The following is a 15,144-nucleotide window of genomic DNA, read 5'->3' on the forward strand; positions in this document are numbered from 1 at the left end:
GTGTCAGACGAATGCGCTAACCACTGCATTATTCCGAATTAAAAACAGGAACGACCATGCAATTACCCTTCCACTACACTGGAGGCAGCAAACAAATGTATCCACCCTTCCCATCGGAAACTCATTTCCGTATTTACAAGCAGAGCGTGACGTTCACGGCCCCTTGAAAAAAATACGTCTTCGTCGTGCGTTAAAATTAGCAATTGGAGCTTCTTTATTTTCTTTCCCGCGATGCTGTCCCTTAAATCTTTTTTGAACGAGCGTCTGGCGGTTTTAGCTGACGAAATATTCGGCGCGGTGGAGAAAACCATCGTCGAATACAAAGAGGAGCTTTGTCGCGTGAAGGACTTGGAAATCGGTCGCCTTCGAATGCAACTGCGGCTTCTCAAATCAGGTTGGTTTCGATGTATTTATGTCGATTATGAATGTGTTTTTTTTGTGTTTTATTTCGTTTTTCTTTTATTTAGATGTCTGTAATGAAGCTGAATTGCAGGAGCCCCCTCATGCTCCTCAATACACCCCTCCCCCTCAATCTCCTAAGCATGAGGACGCAGCATCCGAGATGGAGTCCACCCATCGCATAGAGGAAGAAACCAGCAGCATCCTGGAGCATCCCACCCAGATTAAGAAAGAACCCGAAAGGAACCACCGAGAGTTCTGGCTGGCCCACAACCCCGAACCCCTGGAAGATCTAGAATCCGACATCAAAGATTTCATGGGCGTGAAGTCTGGCTTCCACGAGGCCATCTTGCCCTTTCATCTCTACCAGGATGAAGTCCGAGAAAAACCGTACAGTTGCTCGGTTTGCGACAAGCGTTTCGGGAATTGCTCTCACTTGGCCGCCCATATAAGGACGCACACGGGAGAGCGGCCCTATGTATGTGAGATCTGCAGGAAGAGTTTTGTTACTACGAGCGCACTCAATAGACATCAGACGATACACACGGAAGGAAAACATTACGTTTGTGTTTATTGTAGCAAGGCCTTCAAGTGGATGGAGTCTTTAGGAAGGCATGTGAGGATTGCGCACAAGAGGCCGGAAGGGCCTCAATGACGTACACAAAGATAGTTATACGGCATTTCCTAGATTTTTGTGGTCAATCTATGATAAAACTACTCTAATGAGGTGATTTCTTGCAAAATGGGGACTTTATATACAGTACGCCCCTGGGATACGACAATAGTCTGTTCTGAGGTGGGGATCGCAAAGTGAAGTTTCTATATAGTAAGGGATAGTATGTTTTGATAATTGCAAGCTTCGTTTCGTGGTTAGCATATTTTCGCTTCTCCCTTTAGCATGCCTGCAAACTTCGGGACCCCTAGCAAATAAATACAGTACAAAAAGTACAGTATGTTATTACACTAACATGCAAAGTTAAATAGTCGTACAGCATGGGATAGAAATCAATGGTAATGTGTTACTTATGTTTTAAAGCATTACAAATAACAAAATAAAACATTGTGAGTACCACTTATGTTTCTGATTAAATAACATTGTAAATAAACATAGATGTCACGGAAAAATGCAATTTTCTTTACCTCTGGTGTGACATGACTTGATCTGGTAGAGTGGAGTTAGTGGGTGGATGCATGGGAGGGAAGTGGCAGCCAATTTGCCTGATAACAGATTTTAAATGTTCCACGAGCGTGGATGATCATGCCCTTCGAAGATGCTGTTGCTTTAACTGTGTCCTTATTTTTAACAATAGTCGTTGATTGGTTACAGCCATGCAACATAGCAAGGCTAGCGATTCGTGTGGCTTCTTCGTATTTCTTGCTCATCGCAAGCTTCCTTTCCATTGTTAGCATGCTTTTGCTTCTCCCTGTAGCATAGCTGCAATCCTTGGGACCCATTGGCAATAAATACATTATAAAACAGTATCGGCAAAAGTCTTTACAAGAAATCCAGATTCTTAACTGAATGAGGCGAAATACATTGTGAGGTGGAATTCAGCCAAAAGCAAATCAGCATCTTCAAAAGGCCGTGACGGAAACCAATAGCGGAACAGCATTTTGTATGTCGTCAACCAATAGCAGACTGGCATATTCGGTGTAAAACCCGTCATACGAACAAAAAGAGCAAAGTTCCAATTTTAAGTTTTTGAGAACACTAAATTGTTTGGCGTTGACATTGTATTGTCATTGACATTCTATCGTGTGGAAATTACTGTAAAGAGGCACCTTAAAACTCTTTACACACTGTAAAAGCCTTATGTGTATTAGTTGGTTTATCTGGGGCATCCGATTTATTTTATGCCCCCACTGCAAAAATGCCACTGTTGTATCTATCCATATGTAGTGGAAATCTATGATTCTGGCAACCTAGAGTTTACTACCGTACTCTAATTGGTGTCTGTACTGCAAATCGCACCGAGCTTTGGGGCTTAAAAATTCTCCGCAGAAAGTCACTTGATGGTTAAGGGACGGATTAAGGGCCAAAACGAGGTAGTACTATAATTGTATTCATCATGCTAGTCAGCCAGTCGATTCTGTGTCTATCTCCTCAAATATTCTCCAAACAAAACTCTGAATTCACTTAACAGGGTCTTTATAAGGTTAACTACAACTTAAACATAGTTAATAAACATACTTTTCTTTTGTTTTCACCCGGAGGTGTCAAAGCCATTTCAACTAGGAGGGCACACATTAGAACAAACATTCTCTCGGGGGCGAGACTAGTAGAATAGAGAGAAAGGAATTAAGAGAAAAAGAAATAAGAGGAAAAAGATGGAGAGAAAAAGAGAGGGTGGGACAAGGGAAGAGAGAAATGGAGAGAGAAAACATGAAACGAGATAAAAAAAGAAAAATTGAGAAAGTGATAGAGGGGGAAAGAAAGAAATCCAAACCGAAATATAAAGAGATAAGGAGATAAAAGAGAAGGGGAGAAAGAGAGAAGGGGAAAGCAAGAGAGAAGAGAGAGAGAAAAGGAAAAAAGGGAGAGAGAGCAAAATAAGGTAAAAAGACACAGAGAAAGAGACAGGAGGAACAAAGACAGAGAAAAAGAGAGCCAGAGAGAGTCAAAAAAGGAAGGAAGAGAGTGAGAGAGAGAAAGAAATCCAAGTACAGCATCTTTGTGAGAGGCACCTGGCTTTGGCAACATCAAGTGGACATATTTCAACCTGCAGCTTGTTTTTCTCTTTCACTTCTCTGAGCGTTGTCTCGTGGGCCGGATTCAATCCCTTAGCGGGCCTAATCCTACCTGCGGGATGCCTGTTTGACACCCCTCTTTTCACCAAAAAACAAAGCAAGGTTTAACATTTAATCCAGGCTTTCTTTAACATACCGCCAGCGAAAGTCCTGGCACCTCACTTTAGCATATTCTGTGAGACCTGTCCACTACTTTTTCTTCATACAAGTACACAAAATTTATACACAATATTATATCAAATGTTATTCTTAAAATACATATAAGGAATCCATTATTGTAATAAAACAAATAAAACAGAACAAGCAAGACAAGGCTATGTACAAAAGGACAGGTATATTTTATGAAAAATAATAATGATTAAACAATGTTGTTTTTGATAAGTTTGAATTCTGCTTGTTTTTTCAATGAATAATATATGATGTATTTTGGAGACAACTTTAATGTGTATATAATTTACCCAGTTAAATGATGTAATTATTGCAGAAAAAAAAATCATATTTGATTTATTTGAGAGTATTATTGGTTATGTGTGTCCATTTAGAACTAGAACATTGTTGAAAATCTATCCAGAAAAAAAATGTCTTCCTCTAAAAATTAGACGTATCTACCGGTACTTACAATGCTTCAAAAACTGTTTTGATGGGTAAATCTTTCTTAAGAACAGGCACAATCAAGCATTCTACTTGAGCGAGATGATTGGGGCCATGGTTTGTTGAAAAAGCTGCAGGGAGCCACTAGAGCAGGGGTCAGGAACCTTTTTGACCCAAAGAGCCATAAAAGCAAAAAAAATTTTTTAAAAAGAAATTGAGAGAGCCACATCATATATTTTCAGACAAAATTGAAAAAAACACGCTCCCTAGACAAAAGCTGATTTTTCAGCACATATTATTTCACTGTGTGTCATTCGATGATTTCATCAAATGTATGAAATGATAATAATGCCAAATCCTGTGTCCTAAATCAATGTAGATATGCGATTTACAATTTGTCTTCCACCTTAAGTTAAGAGTGTTGAGGCCATTTTTTTCTATGAAATTTGTCCTTAATAACGGTTTCAAAACAATGTGCATGCAAAGTTCTTTTGTAAAAATGTCACTAATTACTGCAAACGATAAGCATATCGTTATATTCACGTTCGGTGTAGACTGCACTGAGCGAGAAAGAGAGAGAGAAGGAAGTGCTTTGCGCTGTGTGCAGGGATCCGCCCACCTGTACTGCTCAGCCAATCAAAGTCGTTTGCCAGCGTTTTTATTTATCAGTTTTAATGGTTTCTTATCGAACTTCTGCATTAAGTTGCTTCGGCTTTCAAAATTGGGATGAAATCACTTGACTTTGGAACGCCACAGAGAGATGTGCAATAGTTACATTTTCTTTTGGAGCCATACGTACTCATGAAAAGAGCCATATATGGCTCCCGAGCCATAGGTTCCCTACCCCTGCGCTAGAGGGTGCCAAAAGGCCGCATGCAGCTCCAAAACTGCTTGTACACGAAGGTAGATGTTTATTGATTTTATTTGTATTTATCTGGGGTGCCTGACACAAAATTTACATAAAAACACCCCAGGAGGCCTAAAGTACAACTGTGTAAATTTCCACGAAAGTTGGTTCCGCTGTTATGGAGCCTATAAGCCACATAGGGACACACACGTATGCAAATCGGGATTTATAAATACGTTTGGATTAAGATAGATATTAAATTAAATGCCATTTTTTTACTATATATCTTAACACACTATTACTTTTACTTAGCCCCGCCCACTACTTCTCTATCAAGCTCAGGCTGGTTTCATTTTAAATTTTGAGTAAATTAATTGTTCTTGTTTTATGAAATTATTGTGGTCTTGTCATTTTTGTTTGTTAGCAAATATTTTGAGGAAAAAAAAACATATTATAAGTAAAAGTGTCTCCTGTTCTGATTGGATACTTTTCGAAAGGGGGCGTGTAGATTAAGTGTGCAATTTAGAGGAAACTGTTAAAAAAACGAAATGTCCGAAAACTAACTTGCTGTTTATTTTTCAATTGTACAAAAGTGAAGAATGGAAGCGAGGAGTCATTAAAAGTTGAGTTACCGGCACTCTTCAAATTTATTTACTATACTGTGCAAATAATAATCATAGTAATAAAGAATAAAAATGAACATTGTCCATGGCATTCTGTTATTTATTTTACGTCCAAATTAATTTTGTATAAATTCTGAATTAATGTTATTGTTGTTCTTGAAGTTACTATACAGTATTCAATTTTTATCACAATAAAACACGCAGAAAATTAGAATATTTTTCTGAGGTTTATTTTTTGTTCCACTAGGGGGCAGCAACGACTATGATTTACATTTCTACCTCGAAATTAAGGAAGTTTACTTCCGTATTTACAATCATAGCGTGACGTTTGGGTTCTATGGTTAAAAATAAATACATCGTTAAAAATATCAGGTTATTATACTTGAATTGACCACAATGCTTTCGTTAAAAAGTTTCCTTAACGAGAGACTGGAAGCGTTAGCGGAAGAAATATTCGGCGCCGTGGAGAGGACAGTGAACGAGTACCGGGAGGAGTTGTGCCGCGTGAAGGACTTGGAGATCGGACGCCTGAGAATGCAGCTCAGGCTCATTTCCACGTCGCCAGGTTACTATTTTAATTTATTTTATTCAAGTAAGTTGTACAAAATGTTCATTTTCTGTAAAAAATGAACCATTCTATCATTCAGGGTTGAGGGAAATTGCTAAAAGGGGTTAAAAAAGCTTTTTCTTGGAAGGGACAGTATGTTATATTTGGCGCCTCTTGGTGGTAAATAAAACCAAAACATTAGCATGAAAGGCAGCACGGTGGATAGCGCGTGTGCAGCACAGTTCTGAAGTCATGGGTTCAAATCCAGCTACCAGCCTTCCTGTGTGGAGTTTGAATGTTCTCCCAGTGCTTGCGTGGGTTTCCTCCCAAAACATGCATTATCAGGTTAATTGGCCAGTCCAAATTGTCCCTAGTTACGAATGAGCTAGCGAATTGTCTGTCCCTGTGTGCCAGCCAGTCGCAGGCAACTATTTCAGGGTGTCCCCTGCCCACTGCCCGAGGACAGCTGGGATGGGCTCCAGCACCCCCGCGACCCTACTGAGGAGAAGCGGTGCAGATGATGGATGGATGCATGCATTAGCATGATATCAATATTGATTAAAACATAATAAAAATCAACAAACAATCATATAATTGTGCTTTTTTTAAATAAATCTTAGGTTGAGAAATTTGCATTTACTTAGCATAACACGCTGAAATATTTGGCAGTCATCTTGCTGCTACAGGTACCATGAAAAAAAAAAAAAGAATTATTCCCCCAAAAATGAGAAAAAAAAGGTTAGTTTTGATCACTTTCAATCTGTATAGTTTGCATTCTTCCTTGTGCCTTGTAGTACTTGTGGCACTACAGAATACAGTGACGTGTAGATGTCAAGTCAAGTCATGTTTATTTGTGACACCCTTAATCACAAAGAGTCTCAAAGGGCTGCACAGATCCAAGACTATTGCAAACTATTATTGCACTGTACCTTTAAAACATTTAGGGGCTTCTTTCTGCTTTTTTTTAACTGTTTATTTTATGAACAAAATATTCTTTGTAGTTCTGTTTTATAAACCTTTCCCTTTCGCAACATAAAAAAAAGATACTGAAAAAACTATTTCCCCAAATGGTTTTTATATGGGAAAACGGTGAGAGCAAAAAGATGAGAGAAAAAAATGGAAGCTTTTTCCTTAATTAATTTCGGGGTATGTTCTGGCTTTTTCCTACTGTTTATTTGAAGGAAAAAAATGTTTTTAAAAAAGTGTTTTAGTTCTGTTCTTAAAAGCGTTTTTTTTATTTTACCACCAAAGTTAACTGCATAACAAAAAACATTTAAAACAATATATTATATGTCTTGTATTATTATGTTCTGTTGATCCCCTAAAATAACACCCAGCATTCAGAAATTAAATACGATTAAATATATTTATTATTTTTAGTTTAGAGGTAATTGATTAAATAATACTGTTTGTAAAATCGTGAGCAAACATTATTCCCAGAAGTTGAAACAAATTTTTCACTTAAACAAAAAAAAAAATAACAGCGCAGGAAATAAAATTAGGCATTTGGGGACTCGGAAGTTAGCAAAGCTTCCCTCTTTAAATGGTATTGGAGAAATTGGAAGATCCGCGTTGAAAGTCCTTAAAAAGTACTCGAATTTGGCCGTGAAAAAAGGTGTATGAACCCTGAATTTACAGTAATGTCACTCGCCCAAATAGATGCAACTAACGAAACCCAGCAGCAGGGGTATTCCGATCACCCCTTCCCTTCTTCCCCCAATCTTCAAAACCATGAGGAGGCAGACTCAGCCGACATGGAAGCTCCAGCGCTTCACACCAACAAAGAAGAAAGCAGCAGCAGTATGGAGCATCACGACCGTGCTTCCCAAATGGTTTGTATGGATCAAGGTTTGAAAAGTGATGGTAAATGCTTAAGATAGTTGCCATGTTCCTGGCAGTCTGACTCGATAGACAACCTATTAAATGAAGAAAAATAAAACAAGTCTGCTTATAAATGATGCCGACAGGCTTGCTCTGGTGGCATTTCTTCTTCACTCGTGATTAACAGCAGCTGGCATTACTTTGTTTGGCGTTGTGGTGTGAAGGATCATTGCCCTCTACCTGGATAACTGCCATTTTAATTGAACGATGGCTAGAAAACGGAAAATACTATGGCTAAAACGCGAAACGAATCTACGCACAGCAAAAGGCAGGCACCCAACTCTTAACAATGGAAAGTCAGCTCACTCTGGTCATATGAAAGGTAATTTACGGAGATGACTTCCTTAATATTGTATTTTTTATCTTTTGCTACATCCTACGCCTGAATACCTACACCCTATATGGTGCCTTGACCATAAAAGGTGTATTAGTGCAAGGAGTACGTATCAATTATGGACATTTATTAATTATGGCCTTGTAAAAAATTAAGGTAGCGTTTCCCAGTGGTAAATTATAATGGTAAGAACTTCCTGCAACTGAAAATATAAGCTACAAATTACCGTCATTTTCAACCAATTTGGAGAGATTTGTCTCAAAAATATTTCTAGACGTATTGTTCAGACCCGGAAATATGTTCACGATTTACTCAAGATCTAAAAATTATATGTCTTGATAAATGCACACACAAGATTAAAAATCATATATGTGAATAGCGGCTATAGACCCCTTTCCGTGTTTGTAAACAAGTGTCATCGTTACAGTAGTTTAGCTCATACATGAAAAAAATGACTTTCTTTGGCTTGCACCCACCTTAAATACAGTGCTAACTTTATTTACAAATTAAATTTGTTTTGGGAGTAGCTTTGTAACCTGAAACATTTGTAAGTAGAGACGCTTTTTGAATGTAAATGCACTAATCCGTTCCAAGTCCCACAAAGAAGAATATTTTTTTAGTAAATCCTTAGAGCATTAGAACATGAAACAAATACATATTAGAATTAGATTACCGCAGAATAAACATAAAGCGAGAGGCGAGTAATGTTAAAAAACAAAGAAAAGGGGAAATTAAAAAAATAACCGGCCTCTTTGTTTACTGATCCTCAGCAGTAATTTTTCTCCTCGCGTTTCTCAAAAACTGATCCATTGACGTCGGCTTTTGGCAGCTTTTGACAATTCGTCAGAAATGCGCGAAGTAAACGTCATCATAATGAGCGAGAGCCTGACCTGTCATAACTAAGTTCGAGTGATTCCTTTCCACAAATTCTGACACTTCATGGTATTGTCTCTAATGAAAATGTCTCTAATTTAGGGGGAAGGACTGATGCCTGCACCCTCCCTTTTGTCGTCTCTGAAATCTCCCGCACCTTGGTGTGTGTTTTCATACCTTTCTATTATCTCTTTGTTCCGATGGTCAGAAAAAGTGTCTTCCTCTTCTTTTCTCCTTGTCCACTTTTCTACATGTCTTTCGTGAGGTCCATTGTGAATGATGCTCTTCTTAGCGGTACAATACAGGGAGTGCAGAATTATTAGGCAAATGAGTATTTTGACCACATCATCCTCTTTATGCATGTTGTCTTACTCCAAGCTGTATAGGCTCGAAAGCCTACTACCAATTAAGCATATCAGGTGATGTGCATCTCTGTAATGAGAAGGGGTGTGGTCTAATGACATCAACACCCTATATCAGGTGTGCATAATTATTAGGCAACTTCCTTTCCTTTGGCAAAATGGGTCAGAAGAGGGACTTGACAGGCTCTGAAAAGTCAAAAATAGTGAGATATCTTGCAGAGGGATGCAGCACTCTTAAAATTGCCAAGCTTCTGAAGCGTGATCATCGAACAATCAAGCGTTACATTCAAAATAGTCAACAGGGTCGCAAGAAGCGTGTAGAAAAACCAAGGCGCAAAATAACTGCCCGTGAACTGAGAAAAGTCAAGCGTACAACTGCCAAGATGCCACTTGCCACCAGTTTTGCCATATTTCAGAGCTGCAACATCACTGGAGTGCCCAAAAGCACAAGGTGTGCAATACTCAGAGACATGGCCAAGGTAAGAAAGGCTGAAAAACGACCACCACTGAACAAGACACACAAGCTGAAACGTCAAGACTGGGCCAAGAAAAATCTCAAGACGGATTTTTCCAAGGTTTTATGGACTGATGAAATGAGAGTGAGTCTTGATGGGCCAGATGGATGGGCCTGTGGCTGGATCGGTAAAGGGCAGAGAGCTCCAGTCCGCCTCAGACACCAGCAAGGTGGAGGTGGGGTACTGGTATGGGCTGGTATCATCAAAGATGAGCTTGTGGGGCCTTTTCGGGTTGAGGATGGACTCAAGCTCAACTCCCAGTCCTACTGCCAGTTTCTGGAAGACACCTTCTTCAAGCAGTGGTACAGGAAGAAGTCCGCATCCTTCAAGAAAAACATGATTTTCATGCAGGACAACGCTCCATCACACGCATCCAAGTACTCCACAGCGTGGCTGGCAAGAAAGGGTCTAAAAGAAGAAAAACTAATGACATGGCCTCCTTGTTCACCTGATCTGAACCCCATAGAGAACCTGTGGTCCCTCATCAAATGTGAGATTTACAAAGAGGGAAAACAGTACACCTCTCTGAACAGTGTCTGGGAGGCTGTGGTTGCTGCTGCACGCAATGTTGATCGTGAACAGATCAAAGCACTGACAGAATCCATGGATGGCAGGCTTTTGAGTGTCCTTGCAAAGAAAGGTGGCTATATTGGTCACTGATTTGTTTTTGTTTTGTTTTTGAATGTCAGAAATGTATATTTGTGAATGTTGAGCTGTTATATTGGTTTCCCTGATGAAAATAAATAATTGAAATGGGTATACATTTGTTTTTTGTTAAGTTGCCTAATAATTATGCACAGTAATAGTCACCTGCACACACAGATATCCTCCTAAAATAGCTAAAACTAAAAAAGCCCCACTCCAACTTCCAAAATATTCAGCTTTGATATTAATGAGACTTTTGGGTTCATTATGAACATGGTTGTTGTTCAATAATGAAATTAATCCTCAAAAATACAACTTGCCTAATAATTCTGCACTCCCTGTACAGCAGACTGTTCACAGAGCAGGAAGGGGACACGGTGAGCATGCTGGAATTCGCGCATACGCACCATGTTGCCAGGTGTTTACAGAGCGGGTAGAGGACACACAGAGCATGCCCATAAGCGTAAAGTTGCCGGGTAGAACCGGGGAAGCGGCGAATGGCAGCGCATACTGTATTATATTTTGACTTTGTATCCTGAAATGCTTTTGTACCTAGAGGCAATATTATCTTGCTCAGGTACTTTGTAACTTAAAATTTTGAGAGACATTTGTAAGTAGAGTTACAACTTTACATTGTCTGTGTTGGTAGGAATAGTAATAATAATGATAACAAAAACTAATAGATAATTAGTATTTTTAACAATATAATAATTTATTTTATTTGGAATGGTACTGGAAAAAGTATAAAATTGTCTTTGGAAGTCCCTAAAAATGCATGAAATTGGCCACAAAAAGGTGTACCAACCTTGTTCCCAGGTGAAAAAAGAATCTGAAAAGAGCCACTCGGAATTCTGGCCGGGCCAGGACTCGGAACTTCCGGAGGATTCTGAATCGGACGTCAGGGACTTCTTTTCCCCGGACGATCCCATCATGTCGTATCACCTCCAAGACGGAGAGAAACCATTCAGCTGCTCTGCTTGCGACAAACGCTTCAAGAATTGCACGCATTTGGCCGCCCATATGAGGACGCACACGGGCGAGAGGCCTTACGTTTGCGACATCTGCAGGAAAAGCTTCGTCACTACAAGCGCTCTCAACAGACACCAGACGATACACACCGAGGGCAAACGCTACGTGTGCGTTTACTGCGATAAAACCTTTAAATGGATGGATTCTTTAGGGAGGCATTTGAGAATTACACATAAGAAGTCGGACTCACTTCAATGATGAAAATGGGATTTTTTTTCGTAATATTGTGAAAATGAGCAATGCAGAGAGAGGATAGAAATACGTGTTGCAGAGTTTACAATGACAGTGAGGTGGATTCAGGTTAGAGGTAAGCTACGTCCTAAGATATCCAGCCCGACTTGCGGGTATTAGAGCCAAAACCAGCCCGAGCCGAACAAATTGACTTGATTTAAGGAAGCCTTAGCAAATCTGAATTTCTACATTTCGTTTTCTGAGCACTTTTTTTATTTGAAAGGAGGAAGAGGGCTTTTCTCTCGCTGACTATTTGTTTTAATTATCCACCCGTCATTGTCATTTGTTTCTTTTGCTTTGTGGAGGATCCCCGCGAATGGATTCCGTTCCCCTCTCGCATGATGACAAATGAGCAAACACGGGGGTGGAATCCATCACGGGGATCTTCCGCAAAGAAAAAGAAACAAAAAGCAATGTGGGGTGGATAATTTAATAAAAAAAAGGGGGGGGAGAGAGAAGCCAGGCCCGAACCCGAATGTAATGATTGACATTTTAGGGTTTGACCTGTATTTCGGATCAAGCTCAGGTTCAAGCGCTTATCCCCAATTAAGATTAATATCATTTTTGTTGATTGGGGGAATTATGTACAAGTTTATCTTACTGTATATTGGATGTATACAGGAGTTGAAGTTGCATTTCTAAAAGTTCAATATTAATACATTTGGATATGGATACAGTCGACTCTCGGGGTACAATGCCCCCGCCTTATAATGTTGTTGTTAACGGTGTGGAATAAGATGGACCGATACATGTTACCGAGTTCATTATAATGGGAGGTATCTTCAGATTAATATCAGACAATATGTAATAAAAGCCTAAAATTATAAGTATTCACGGGCATATGTTGAGATTTGGTTCAAATTTTTGCCATATTTACCAATGTAAAAAAAGGCATAAAATGACCAACGTTTTTTTCCACATGACCGTAACGTTTTTATGGGGTAACCTAAAAATGTTACTCAAGTAAAAGTACTGTGACTTCAGGATAACATGACTCAAGTAAAATTGAAAAGTAGTCATCCAAATAATTACTTGAATAAAAGTAAAAAAATACTCGGTGAAAAAAACTACTCAAGTACTTATTAACTTTCGCAACATTCTATCTTTTGATTTAAAAGAACCAACATTGCATCGAAACTTGATATCATCAAAGTCTTAAAATGCTTTTCTAAAATAGCCATTTATGTTAAGACTATGTTGTTACTATGTTATTATTACCGTAATTTTTAGAAGTAGGTTTAAAATAACCACTAAAACATTGTTTTTAAAGACACTGATGGGCAGCACGGCAGCACAGTGGTGTGCACGTGTGCGGCACAGTTTTGAGGTCATGAGATCGAACCTTTCTGTGTAGAGTTTGCATGTTCTCCCTGTACTTGCGTGGGTTTCCTCCGGGCACTCCGGTTTCCTCCGGGCACTCCGGTTTCCTCCCACATTCGAAAAACATGCATGTTAGGTTAATTGGCCTGCAACCAGTGCAGTTCAGGGTGTCCCCTGCCCACTGCTCGAAGACAGCTGGGATGGGCTCCAGCACCCCCGCGACCCTACTGAGGATAAGCAGTGCAGATAATGGATGGATTGAAGACACTAATCATGTAAACGATTTCTCATGCCTGATAAAAAAAATCACATTTCCTAGAAAATCACTATGACCCAACTATTTATAAGCTACTTTAAAAGACAGGCTACCAAGGTGATCTTAGGGGCACTACTTTAGAGACAACTGATATATTTGCATCAAATTGCTCTAAAGCAGGATTCTCAAACTCAATTGACTTGAGGGCTGCTAGGGAAGCTAGGGTCTTTGCTCATCTCCCTCCGTGGTGGCAGTGAAGTGCTACGTACAGTTTAACAAACTTCCTCATCCTAGCTTTAGGGAGGAGACTTTTGTCTGTCTCTTTACCCCGTTTCTTCTCGCCTGTCTCCATTTTTTTCCATGGGGTTACTTGAGGGTCTGCTACACTTTGTGTCTACATTTCAAACTTAATGCTTCTACTCTGTCTTCTAATGCACCTCGCGGAGAATAAATATCAACAAAACACTCAATGTGACCACCACTGAGCCTTAGTGTAGTGGAGGTGGGGGGCTCCCCACTATTTGAGAACCACCGATATAATCAGATTTGAAAATGTAATTTAATGTAATGTAATGTAAGATTCATTCCTTAAACAGGGTTTGGATTTTTATGGATCTAATGAACCAAAATACAGGGTATGCCCTTGTGTGACAATATATTGTTATTATATTATTATAAGACATTTAGCAGAAGAAACACTCATAGATAGGTCTATTATTCAATTCCACACACTTCCCCTTCCTTACAAAGGAATATTGAAGTGCTAAGAATATCCCCAGAAGATGTGATGTCATCAAATAGAGGCCAATACTATCCTCAGACGTTACGCTGACACACTTTCGTCAAGGTGACTTTTAATGACACGCTAGCCTAAGATGAGCCTATCTGTCATCATCTAATATTGGATCGCATTGCTTTTCTCTATGGTATGATCACGATCGTTTCTTCTGCAATGTGCGAAAGCCTCGATCAGCCATCCGTGTCCAATTCCAAGGCAGCTTCTCTGGCCTGGAGAAATCACCGTAATTCAAACTCCGCCTTGTTCTATTACAACACACTTTATTATTTTTTTGTAATAGTTCCCTGAAGAATGCCAAGTGTATAGGGGAGAAACTCAAGTGCCATGTGTCTCCTATTAGCCACACTCGCCAAGAAAAGGATGGGGGAGGCAAAAGGAGTTCAGAAGGGGAGAGGGGGAGGCGCATGAGGAATTTGATATGCTTTGTGCATGAGTGACTTGTATAAAAGGGAAAAAATGCTGGCTTATAGGCCTTGGATTTGTGCCAGGACTCCCTAAAATAAAAATGGATAAATAAATTAATGTATGAAAGAAGGTGAAAATAGAATACACACTGTCCCTTTACAAAATAATTACAATAATAAGATAGCCATTATTTTTAAAATCAGATTTTTTTGTCTGTCTACAAAACAGATTGTTTTTAAATAGTTGAATATTTTTTGTATTTTTATAACTAGTTTCACTATCGTTTTTAAAACCAGGTACTAAAACCCTAAAAATAATTAAATGTAGTTTACAAAAAAAAAATCCACATTGCTCAAAGTGTCTTGCAGTCCGGGTCCAGCTCATCTCTATAGAGCGGGATGACGCTTTACACCAAAAAACAACGGCGGCCACATGTTGAGGGTGCTGTATCTGTACCATGAAGCGTGAATAGGATAGCAATTTTGAAATTAAATATGAATGAATTGAGATAAAAACAATAACAATGGAAAAATGTAAAAAAAAAAATACAACAATAAAAAACAAATGTAAAATATAAAAATAAATGTTGAGATGAATAAACGCAAGAACAAATCAATGAACGCAGATAAATAAATAAAAGTGAAAATAAAGTACGGTGAAGAGATATTAATTCTGAAAATAAAGATGAATAAATGAAAATATAAAATACCAAAATGGATATAAAAATAAATAAATAAAA

The 15,144-nt window shown here is 38.9% G+C and overlaps 2 protein-coding genes across 2 annotated transcripts; both read left to right on the forward strand.

Annotated features, from left to right (window-relative positions):
• Positions 1 to 128: 128 nt before the first annotated feature.
• LOC148372210 (uncharacterized) lies at positions 129 to 5,267 on the forward strand. The gene is made up of 2 exons (XM_088326836.1): positions 129 to 394; positions 468 to 5,267. The coding sequence occupies exons 1-2, from the start codon at positions 232 to 234 to the stop codon at positions 1,052 to 1,054; spliced, it is 750 nt and encodes a 249-aa protein (XP_088182962.1). The 5' UTR covers positions 129 to 231; the 3' UTR covers positions 1,055 to 5,267.
• A 258-nt stretch (positions 5,268 to 5,525) lies between these two features.
• Positions 5,526 to 13,031, forward strand: LOC148372211 (uncharacterized). Its single transcript, XM_088326837.1, has 3 exons — positions 5,526 to 5,773; positions 7,415 to 7,587; positions 11,182 to 13,031. Exons 1-3 carry the CDS (start codon positions 5,605 to 5,607, stop codon positions 11,590 to 11,592), a joined length of 753 nt encoding a protein of 250 aa, XP_088182963.1. The 5' UTR covers positions 5,526 to 5,604; the 3' UTR covers positions 11,593 to 13,031.
• The last annotated feature ends 2,113 nt before the right edge of the window (positions 13,032 to 15,144 follow it).

This window comes from Urocampus carinirostris, chromosome 2 (assembly GCF_059441175.1).
Source record: "Urocampus carinirostris isolate Australia breed hairy pipefish chromosome 2, RoL_Ucar_1.0, whole genome shotgun sequence".
In the NCBI taxonomy this organism is placed as follows: Eukaryota; Metazoa; Chordata; class Actinopteri; order Syngnathiformes; family Syngnathidae; genus Urocampus; species Urocampus carinirostris.